The 12,455-nt window shown below is 33.5% G+C and overlaps 1 protein-coding gene across 4 annotated transcripts in view; it reads right to left on the bottom strand.

The window, feature by feature from the left end:
- Positions 1 to 12,455, bottom strand: part of CERKL (CERK like autophagy regulator) — a 112,276-nt gene that overhangs the window by 60,548 nt on the left and 39,273 nt on the right. For all 4 annotated transcript variants that reach the window (XR_013993549.1, XR_013993550.1, XM_081052045.1 and 1 more), the window contains exon 2: positions 4,872 to 5,114. Coding sequence is in view for 2 of the 4 variants with exons in the window: in XM_081052045.1 (XP_080908171.1) it covers positions 4,872 to 5,114 (243 nt within the window). In the remaining 2 variants the exon portion in view is untranslated. The remainder of the gene's footprint in view (positions 1 to 4,871; positions 5,115 to 12,455) is intronic.

Raw genomic sequence — 12,455 nt, forward strand, 5'->3', positions numbered from 1 at the left:
TTTCCAGTTTATTTTTGCTTATAAGTACATTATTTGGCAGCATATCCAAGTAAAACTTCGCATCATTCTGTTCTGCTAAAAAAAAAAAAAAAAAAAAAAAAAAAGAAATTCTGCCTGGTTCATTATAATATAATTGATGATAGAACTTAGATAAAAAAAAGAAATCCAAAAACACATTTCACCATGATTTTTTCATATGTAAGACAACATAAGTATTAAACAAAATCAATGTTTTAAGAAGCCCTGGTTTTTGCTATCAAGGAAAACATCCAATGAAGACCAAAAGTATTATCACATGGGAAACAGATTTGACATTTACAGGAAACAAGGAAAAATTACTCTTCTTAGGAATAAAAAACAAATATTTAAGCAATTTTTCCAATTTCACCTGGGAAACATTTGACATATATGGGAAACAAGGAAAAATTACTCTTCTTAGGAATAAAAAAACAAATATTTAAGTAATTTTTCCAATTTCTTCATTTTTCATAGCTGAAAACTGAGTGAGGCTATTGAGTGAGAAGAACAGACTGCATGACAAGGACAAAATGCATTAAATATAGCTCATTTGTATTTGCCTATTCATGAAATTAGCATCAGAAATGAGACAAAAATTATGAGAATATAACTCAACCAAGTATGTGCTAAAAATTCCTTTGTTAATTGTCTCTGGGTAACCATTAAATATTAAAAATAAATTAGCAAATCTTAAATACAACAAAATTAAATGATCCTGTGCTATAAATGTTTTTCTGTTTCCTTCACCATTTCTGCTATTTTTTAGTTCTGGCTACTATCTTCTCTGCCTATTTTAATATATGGCAAAATTCTGTATTTAGTCCACTGCTTTGTTTTTTAACTCTGCATGACTTCCTTGCCACTTTTATCTATTCCCATCACATCAATCCTTCCTCATCTCTTCACGTATTCCTCTCAAAATGCTAGCCTGCCAAATGTCTCCAACAGGATATTGTAATATATCTCTAGAATGAATATGTTTTATAGATTATAGCGTCTAGAAAAAAGGTTGGTTCAGGATCCAGAAGAGCTTCAATTCAACATTTCTAGGAAACCCAAATATGCAAAGACTAAATCACACTGTAATTGAATAGAAATTAACATATCTAGTACACATGTTACATTTAAAGGTTGTGCATGCTTATCTTCGTATCACAGGCATAAAAAAAACAGAAAAGACTGTTAAATGATTTTTACCACAATGATTACTCATTTGTTTAGCCTTATCACTGACTACATATCAGCTTTAATCAATTACATTTTTTAAAGATTTGAATTTCTGAATCAATGATCAATGGTTCTGATCCTTATTAGTTTGTTCACATTTTCCTTATGGCCCTTAACACCTTTATAATACAAGTGTTCTTGTCTGTCTCCAAGAGCAAAAGTGTTTTATACCAGATTATATCTCATTCATTTTTATATTCTCAGCACCTAATACAGTGCCTGATACAAAATGTGTGCTGGATGAATTAACCCATATTGCCTATTAGTGAATAAAGTTATGATGACTTTTCTATTACCAAAAAAAAAATGCTGTCCTCAACTGTGTTAAAAAAAATTGGATTGTAAAAGGACTTATTTTCAAATAAAAATGGAAACAGTTCTAAGACTCTTTTTTTATATCTATAAACCCACTATAATCCGGTCACTCTGTCAATTAGTCTTAAAACAAAGTATTTAAGAGTTGCCTTCTTTCTCCTTCTAGAGCTGCCAATTTGTTCTTTCCTCAAAAATTCATAACATCTGATTCATTGCTCCAGTTTAAAATATAAATGTGCAAATTTGAAAATAACTCTTAGGATCCAAATATACTAAAATTATAATTGTTAGACTAATTAGACTAAAAGAACAACTAATTGAGGCTTTTGATGTCTTCATAGTTTTATTAACAGAAGGAAAAAAGGGGGGAAAGGTGTAGAAGGCTGGCAGGAAAAAAAAATTCCATTTGCTGATTTAAGACAACATTCAAATAAATCTATGCAAGAAAAAATTTTTTTTTTTAATTTTCTGGTCATTTCACAGCACCAGTTAAAAGCAAGTTCTTTGGACTTTAAATATTGACATCTAATATTGAACTGTAAGTCATTTTTATTTTTGTGATGTAAACTTCTATCACACCCTATCCCTGCCTCAAACTTAAGTCTGCTTAAACACAAATTTCTTGGGTTGGGACTTAAAAAAAAATAATTGGAAACCAAGGAACCATCACCATCTGCCAAACTTGATTCAGCGTAGCACAGAGCAGGAATAATGGAGATGAGACAGGAAGGTTATTCACAAATAGACCTAATTCCATGGCACCAGAGCCAGAGAGGACCAGGAAATAATAGTAAGCAATCACCCTCATCCCAGAAAGACTATGAAAGACACTTTTGGAATGAGGCTTTTGCCAACTGTGTTTGACTCTCAGATGATAGACACTTTAATGAACACCTTGATTACATGGATTTGAAAGTGAAAGAAACATCAAGAAAAATATTCTAAGACTGTAACCTTAAAAAGTAAGTGTAGGTATAATGCAATATTTAGTAGAGAACTTTGGAGCCCTAATCATTCCTTTGTATAGGATGAAGCTCACCTTGATCTGTCTTTGTGGAGTGTGGGGAGGCAGAGGTGGCTCCTCCTAGAGAACCTGCGGAGCCCACTTCGGAGCAGAGATAGAGCATTCATTCAATCTGTCTTGGTTAGTTCCCTTCATTTTTATTAGATGATTTCAACCTGATTTTGTTTGTTTGTTTGTGTTGGTTGATTTCAAAAGTCAATCTATTTGCTTTTAAGCAGCAAAACCACTCTGTACTCCAGAACCATGCCAGAAATATGACCCTATATAATTTACTGCCTCAAACTTTTATCAAAATCAAAGTTACAAAAAGCAACATTCCCAAAAGACAAGAGCCTAAAAGATATGTAATTTATTTATCTTTGTAATTTGCCTAGATTTTAACCCTAGACCAAAACGAAATATCATTCATTAAGCTGAAAAAATATTTAAACAGTTTTTTGTGTTTGTTTGTTTTTTGACAAGTCCCTCTACTCCTATAAAATTGCTTTTACTAAACTGAGCTTTGTCATGATGTCCTCTGCTTACTTGCTATTGGTTTTATGGGTGAGATATATGGAGGAAGCTGCCTTTGATATCACACAGCCAGCCCTTCACAATGCCTACGGGAAAAGATAACCTCAGACCTTCAGTGCACAGAAGAGCTTTGCCTCTCTAAATCAAATGACACAGTCTTATTTTATAGACCACGCAGGTCTCATGTTAGGAAATTTTATAGACCACGCAGGTCTCATGTTAGGAAATTTAATTCAATTGAACTAATTTTTTATTTTAGCTTTTTAAAAAAATTCTCTTTTGAGCTGAAGTTAAAATAACACAATAAAAGACCTACTGTTAACGTGGAATGCTTTTAGCTAAATATACCTTTTCTCTATGTTTTCAGAGAGATACCCTAAACTATGGCCTCTGTGGTTTCCTACCTTCTTGAAAGAATCAGGTCTCGTTGAAGGTCCCAAAGGGGCTAACAAGGAAGCATGGGGCCCACTTTATAACAAGGTCACCTAGTTTCACTATGTCACGCCAGCTTATCTTCTAGGAGTAACATTATCAGTTGGCTGCCCTTGACCAACTTGGGTCCTCAGTCTTCTTGATTAATGATGCTGGGCCTAAAACTTTCTAACAACACCGTGTGCCTGCCCTTTGTCCAGCCCTCATCTCTGTCCTGTGTCACCTTACTCCAAACTGTACCATCCACCACACCAACTGCTTCTACCTGATCAATCTGTCAAATAGGAAGAAATGAGCTAACAGAAGATAAGCAAGATTTACAAATCTATGAGAAAAAAAAAATCAACCTTAAAACTCAGTTTGGTTATATTTTAACAAGATATCTTCTAAAAACCCAAGTTGCATTGTATTAGTATTCATGCATTTTATTTAGTATGTAAAATATAAATGACACAATTTCAGATATACTGAATTCATTAGGAGATGATATTCTAGTAAATATGTGCTCTTTCTCTGATATCTACTTTTAGAAAAATCTATCCTGAAATGAACAACTTAATGTTATTAGGTTGGTGCAAAAATAATTGCAGTTTAAAAGGTTAAAAAAAATTGCAAAAAACACAATTACTTTTGCACCAACCTAATACCATCAAAAAAAACTGTTATTCTCATTACCCAGTACATACATGAACTTGTCATCCCTGTGTAGGTATAAGGAAAATAAATTCTATAAGTTCAAGAGGCAGTAATAGAAAAATAAATATGCTCTCACAAACAATTCTCAAGTAAGTTAAATTATTTAAGAATTGTGTTATTTCAAATTACCAAAGCTTCTTCATAGAAATGGTCATTCAAGAGTTACTTCCTAATTTTATGAAGCCAGCATTACTCTGATACCAAAGCCAGATAAAAATACTACTAAAAAAAAACAAACAAAAAAATACAAAACCTACAGACCAATATCTCTTATGAATATTGATATAAAAATCCTCAACAAAGTAACAGCAAACCAAATTCTATAACATCTCAAAAGAATACACCATGACCAAGTGGGATTTGTTCCTGCAATGCAAGGATGGCTCAACATATGAAAATCAAACAATGTAATATACCACATTAACAGAATGAAGGAAAGAAAAATAATCATCTCAATCGATGTAGATAAAGCATATGATAAAATTCAATACTGTCATTAATAAAATGTTCAACAAACTAGGATTACAAGGAAACTACCTCAACATAATCAAGAGTTACTGTGCTCATAAATACAACATCATGTTTAGAATAATAACCAACATCAAGGAAACTATATTCATTAAAAATTTCCATAAGGAGTACTTACCCGCCAAAATTTTCCTGAACTGTCTAAACCACATGTCGCAGTGGTCTTCACTTAAATTAATAAGATCAAGTGTAGAATCCTTTAGTTTATTTTGTTCCTTTTTCAAACAGATGAAGAGTGTGATACCCAATAAAGTACCGTTTCTGTGCTGTTCAGAAAAATAACGCCGTTTCAGTTTGACAGAGAATATGTCCTTGAGTTCAATACATTCTTCTTTATGTAACACGTCATACTTGGAATCACCTGAAAAGAAATTAAGTTTTCCAATCAAAACCATTGTGTCCATATCTTGTATGAATGAATAATAAATATTGAAAACCCAGAAAATCTTTGTCATTTGTAATTTTAATGATTGTCCTTTATATCAATCCCTATATGAGATGGGAAGGAAAGAAAAGAAAAATGGGGCCTATTTTCCCAAGAATGAAACATAGCAAAATGGAAGAGAGTCCCTGCCACACAAGGCATAGGGCATTCAGAACCTGAGGATATTCAATACATGAAGAATTCAAGGAACATAAATAAAGCAACATTTCAGTAATAAAGACTCAGTATCACACAAGAAGCTGCTTGGTACTAATAGAGACAGAGTAGAGAACAGAATTCACTAACAGGACTGGGTTTATGACAGGTTGTTGATGGCAACATTCAAAGAAAAGGAAATGCACGTTTCAGGTAAAAGAACACATGTGCAAAACGGAAGTAGAGTAAGAGTACTATGAGTAGAAAACATGAATTCCTGCCCATCTAGAAAGAAAGATCCATTTGCATTGTTACCACGATCAGACTTTATTTTATAGAGGCATGAAATTTTATTGCTTAACCACAGATCAGAAAATAATTGTAGTAAAGGCCATTTCAACTGACTCTCAAAATAGGAATGTCTTATACTTTTGAAAGAATGTTTCTAAAACTTCTACTCTGGCCAAAATGGAACCACAGGGACTAGTTTTACCTTTCATTTGAAACACCTTAAAAAGCACACAAGATATAGGAAACTTCAGATTTCAGATATTGGATATGAGGTGGCACAGGGCAGTGATTGCTGAGAAGCAGGAAAACAAAGGAGCCATAGGATTGCCTCAGGCCCCAGTGCAGGTAGGGGACCCCCTGGGGGAGCTTGGTTGTCTCTCTGAGTAGGAGGAGTTAGGAGTCCAGGAAAGCCAACACGACTGGAATTCACTGGGCAAATTATTAGAAAGGAGAGAGCTGCCCACAGAGAGAACTCTGTAGATCTGAAGATGTCCTCCTTGACTGTTCAGCTGAGTGGAGATCAGCATGTGTGTGAAGCCAGGGAAAGGACCACCTGAAGGATTATAGAGAACAATGCTCAGAGATCACACCAGCCAAAGTGGAAAACTATTGAAATTCATGGGACAGTGGGGAGAATACTTAGAAGAGTTATTGTTTCATCAGTGAACTGACTAAAGGCTGTTCTGAATCCACCTAACAAAGCTTAAAAGCAAGCCTCAAAAGGATTGAAGTGTTCCCAAGTAACTTGACTGTATTTTAGAACAAAACTAAAGCATCTTTATACGAATACCAAAATATTCAGTAAGCCTAAGTGGTAAATATCTCTTAGTCAATCAAAAATCACAAATCTTCCTGTAAAGAAGCAGAAAAATATGACTCGTGATAGGAGAAAAAGTAATCAATAGAAACCGATACAGAAATAACACCAGCACTAAAACAGCCCCAGAAAACAGAGACCCTCTCTCAGCTTCCTTAGCCCTTAACCAGGCTCAAGGATATTCTAAGGCAGGAGCAAGGAAGCTCAGGTACTTGAAGAATTTCCTTCTCGGCATTCTCAGGGAGATTTTTTTGGCCTCTCCCAACCATTCTGTAAACTCTTATAAAGCCTAATTGCTCACAAAGCAGAGGGTACCAATAAAAAGAAACAAAGAATTCTGTTTCTCAGTGCTTATGGTGGTGGGATGGGGTGAACTGAAACTCAATTTTTCAGGCCTGTCATTTCCTCAAAAGGCTCAGGCTCAGGTCTGCATATAGTCTACATACATTGTCACCCAGTGATCTATCTGAAATTCAATAACTTCCAAGTACCAATTCAACAGGAAACATTTATATGTCTTAGAAAACAAAACAATCATCGCTATTACTACAAACAATTAATCAATAAAGTGAAAGTATGCTATCATTATAAGCCAAAATGTTCCACATGCCTTAACAAACTGAGTGATTCACCCCATGCCTTTTCTATAAATATTAATGGATTAAACTACGTTGGTCAGATTTACTTTTCTCTAGTATAATGGCTCTCAAACTCTTTGGTCTCAGAACCCATTAACATTCTTAAAGACTGTGGGCCCCAAATAACTTTTATTTATGTAGGTTATATCTATCAATAGTTACTGTATTAGACATTAAAATTGAGACTTTTTAAAACACAAGAATACAAAGCACACACTCCATTACCCATCAGGGCAACAATGTCACCACAGACCTCATAGCCTCTGGAAAACTCCACTGTATCCTTGGGAGACAATGAAAGTGAAAATAACAAATAAGTTCTTAGAAATATGCAACAGCTTTGACCTCACTAACTCCCTAAAGGGATCCTAGATCACATTTGAAAATGCTTCTTCAGCATATTTTAGATTGTTCCCTTTCATCATATAATGTGAAGTTATGACCTTTCCAGAATCACCATTTCAATTAATTAAAATTTCTGGTACTATTTTAATACTTCAAATTGTCACATCCTGACCAGTGAGAGTCAATTTTGTTACAATTGCCAGATGTCTTCGAAATAACCTTTTTTTCTTATAACAGCATAGTGTTTCAAGCTCATCTGGATTCCTCCAGAAGCCCTAGTTCCTTTTAGGGAAGAATATATTAGAAACTGAAAGCTGGACAGTATGTATTATATAGAAAGGCAACCAAGCTCTTTCACAGCAAATTATCAGTAATATAACTAATGAACTTATTATATTTGTACTTGTTGAACAGGTAGGCATATGACCAGGGTCTCCAGAACACTTGGGAAGGACCAGAGAGATCTGACAACCTTCCTCTACCCTCAAGAATGAAATGCAGCAGGCCTATCAGAAGTCCTTACAAATCCTCACCCTATAGTGTGTAATAGACTGCGTAGTAAATGGTTCCTTATGAAATGGAAAAAAGCTTCCCTGCCAAATACTGATGCAGCTGGGTGTCTACTTCATATAGCTGAATGTGTGCAGGATAAGTTGTATCACTTACCTACAACTATTTCTATCCTTGATTAAATCTGTGTGTACGTTTCCAAAAATCAGTTAATGAAGTTGAACATCTTTTCATTTATTTATTTTTCATTTGTATTTCTTAAAAGTGTTTCCTCTATACATGTATTTCCCTACTTCTATTTGGTTGTTTGTGTATTTCTTACTAATTTGTAGGAGTCCTTCAGATATTCTTAAATTTAGTCCTGTATTATATACGTATGTGTTGAAAATATATAGTTTTAGGCTAATCTTATATTGGTTATGACCTTGTGTCTCATATAAATTCAAATTTTTATGTAGTTAAATATACTACAAATAAGAGTTGCAAGGGAAGATGGAAAGATGGAAGGAAAGAAGGGAGGGAGCAAAGAACCACTGAGGGAAAGAAAAAAAAAATGGAAGAAATAAACTCTTTTCACTCTAAGTCCCGTATTATAATCTGAATATTTTTTACCATGTGTGCTTTACTTTGTCAGTAAACAATTCAAAGACTATTTCAATCTAAAACCTCTTGTAAATTGCAAATTTAAAGATACTACATTTAGTGGTGAAAACTAAAAGAATTTCTGGAAACAGGGCAAGAATACTTATTATCACTCTTACTATTCCCAATTATTCTAGACATTCTGACCAATACCATACATAAAGAAACTGAAGGGATGGCCAGATGGCTCAGTTGGTTAGAGCACGAGCTCTAACAACAGGGTTGCCGGTTCGATTCCTGCATGGGATGGTGGGCTGTGCCCCCAGCAACTAAGATTGAAAAATAGCAACTGGACTTCGAGTTGAGCTGCGCCCTCCACAACCAGATTGAAAAAATAACGACTTGGAGCTGATGAGCCCTGGAAAAACACACTGTTCCCCAATAAAAAATAAAATAAAATAAAATAAAATAAAGAAAATGAAACAAAAAACAACCAATTGCAGTGGAAGGGGCAAAGGGGGAGCTGAACTGAACTATAACTATTTATAAATGATATCATAAGGTATTTGTATAATCCAAAAAGAACCAACTTAAAATCATTAGTACTATATAGAATATTCAGTAAAGAAGTTGGTTACAAGTATATTAATATTGGGGAGAAGGTATAATGAGGATAAAAATATTCCATACAAATAAGCATATTACACCTAGGAATAAATTTAGAAAAATAATCCAGGACTAATATGGAGAGTGGGAAGTCATTCAGAATATACTGACAAAGAATTGAATGGAGACATAACAAGTTCTGAGATAACATATTTTTTCATGTCAATATTCTAGTTATTAATAACTACTTATAATTCAATCCCAATCAAAATCTCAATGTATTTTCTTTGATGTGAGGGGCAAGGAACCTAATCAAATGATTGCAAATTTTCTTGGAATAAACATATTACATTAATGAAGAAATTGTTTTAAAAGTACAGTAATGAAGGGGAGTACATGCCCGATCAAAGATAATATTTTGTAAAGCTATAATAATTAAAATATCTATGATTATATAAATGAGTGGTCCAAGGAAATACTTGTATACATTTAAAAAGTCACTAATGTGATAATGATGACATCTAAATTCAGTAGGAAATATTTAGTAAAAGGTGATTTCGAATTAGTTAATCTTCTGAAAAAAAGAAAAAAAAATAGAGCCATATTTCATAATCTCCTAGATTAAAAGAAACTTTATATATAACCATAAATTAGTAAAGCTCTAAGTATGACAGTATAGGCAGACATACAGAGACTGAGCTACTTCACATAAAAGTTATTTAATGCTTATAAAGTCCTAAAGACCCATAAATAGAAGTCACAAGCAAAGGCCAACTGTTACAACATATTTGTAACATATGACAATTAATTAATCTATCTAATCAAGAAAAGAAACTTTAGTAGAAAAGTACATAAAAGACCCAAGATAGGCAATTCACAAAAGAAGAAATGCAAATTGACCAATGAACATATGAGAAAGTTCAATCTAATTAGTAATCAAAGAAATGCAAATTAAAACAAGATGCCATTTTTTGCCTTTTAGATTGGCACAAGATCAAAAATAATGCTCAATGATGGTGTGGGTAAAGGGAACCAGTCCCAGTGCTGGTGGGAATGCAAAACTGGTAACTGCTGGAGAACAAGTTGGGAATATGTATCAAAAGATTTCAAAATGTTAATTGCAGCAGTATTTATAATAGCAAAACTATTTGAAGCACTATTCATGCTTTTCAATACGAGGATGGTTGAATGGCAGCCTTCTGCACTCATAAAGGAGCAAGTTACATCTCTGTGTTCTGATCTGGAGAGACATTCATGTTAAGAGGTATAAATAAGTGGAATAAAAGCAATTTATAAAGCAATCTGAGGGATTTGATCACACCTTTCGTTAAAGGGAGATGAAATAAATCCAAGTAGAAAACACACAACAAACTTAACATTGGTTATCTATTAAAAGAGAGATATGAGGTAGGGAATATGAGATTAATTTTTTCTAATAAACCTCCATAGTTTTCCCTTTCTGTAAACAGCATTACATTTTATACTTTTTTAAATGTGAAAAGGGAAAATGCTTGAAAATATGCATATTTTTGATACAGCAACTTATTTTCAGGAATTTACCCTAAGGGAATAAAAGTATGCACAATTTAGCCAAAAGAATGCTTACCCAAGCATTATTTGAGTGAAACTTGAAAATAACCTGAATGTGCAATAGTAGAGCATTGGTTCTGTAAAATATATTCATATAACAGAATGCTATTCAGCCATTAAAATGTAGAAATCTGATTAGAAACATGTCTACAATAGTATAGCACATTTCCATTACTGTTTTGTATGTATTTATTTAACACATAATATATATATATTTTCATATGAACATATATATGAATATGCATATGAAAAGTTGGAAGAATAGTGAGATTGTGATTTAGTTTGTGTATATGAATTTCTCATTTTTCTACAATGAAAATTTTCTGTAATTAATTGAAAAAGATTGTTTCCTTTGCTCATCCTAAAATAGTTTCTTATTACCTGTTTAATTTTTTAAATTCCATTTCCTAAAATGTAAGGGTAGCTAATATTTAATGAGCATGTGCTATATGCCAGACATGACCCTTAACACTTTGCATGTATTATCTCATTTAATCCTCACAACAACAACCCTATGTAATAACTGTATTTTCGTAAAAGAAGAAATTCAGGACAGAGAGTTTAAGTAACTTTGCCCATGGTCATACATCTGGTAGAAGGAAGATTTCAAGATTTAAATCCAAGCACATGAACTGGTTTTTACTACAACTCCTTACCAATGTTGGACCTACATTAGGACCTTCTTCAAGTAAACACACTCTCATCTGAACCTCTGGCTCTGACTTAAATCTGGTCAAACTTAAAAAACAGTTGTCCAACCATTGTTGTATCTAACTAGTTCTTAGGAAAACAACAAGACAATAAATGTGTCAATTAACTGAGTATTTCATCAGAGACTGAGGTGACCTTCAAGGAGATGGAAGATTTGATTATAACAACTAAGATCTCACAGAAGTGAAAATTCTGAAAATCCCTGTAACTTGTAACTCGCTGAGAGGTATTTCCTGCTTTCCCTGCTTGGGCTTCCAATCTCTTTTTCCTCATTTACCTACAGCTTCAAATTCGGGGTTTTCACATGAATGGTCTCTTTGCCAATGTGACAAGAAAAGACAAAGAAGAATTACAGATTTAGAAAAAACATTTTATTTTTATTTGAAAAGAAAGTAAGGATATCTATGAATAGCTTTTTACAAATTTCTAACAATAGGAGAATGTTCTTCAACACTATTTTTCTCAGCAGCTATATAAATTTCTCAGGTACCAATTTCCTACATAGAAATTCTGATCTATTGTTCATTTCTGCAATGTTGATCATTTACATTATATACGTAAATCTGCCCAGTTCTCTCTAATCACAGGACTTACTTCATTTAGAATATAACTGTTTCATAACATAGGTGAAGATGACTGTAATATTAGTTTTACAGAAAATTATTTTCTTGTTCTGAATACGGTCTCCAGGAATAAAACTTAGAATTCTGTGAATTTGAATTTAAAATGTTTTACTTCAAAAGCTTGTAACTAACTATTGTTTAATCGGTCATCAGATTAGGTGGTGCTTTTCTAGTCTTCGTTTTGTTTTTGAAATTAAGATATAAGTAGCAGACCAGCTGGCTCTGTGGGGAAACCAGCAGGACCTTGGTTTCCTAGACTTGAAAGAGAACTAAGGCCAAAGGTTCCTCAGGTTTCTAGGTGGAAAAGCCCTCAGGCTAACCCACAGTGAAGTTGAAGGTTCTGGAGATCATCTGATAGTGGGATAAACTGAAAATCCCAGCAGGTCACTGCTTCTCTTCAACCCTCACC

Source organism: Rhinolophus hipposideros (genome assembly GCF_964194185.1).
Source record: "Rhinolophus hipposideros genome assembly, chromosome: 6".
NCBI lineage: Eukaryota > Metazoa > Chordata > Mammalia > Chiroptera > Rhinolophidae > Rhinolophus > Rhinolophus hipposideros.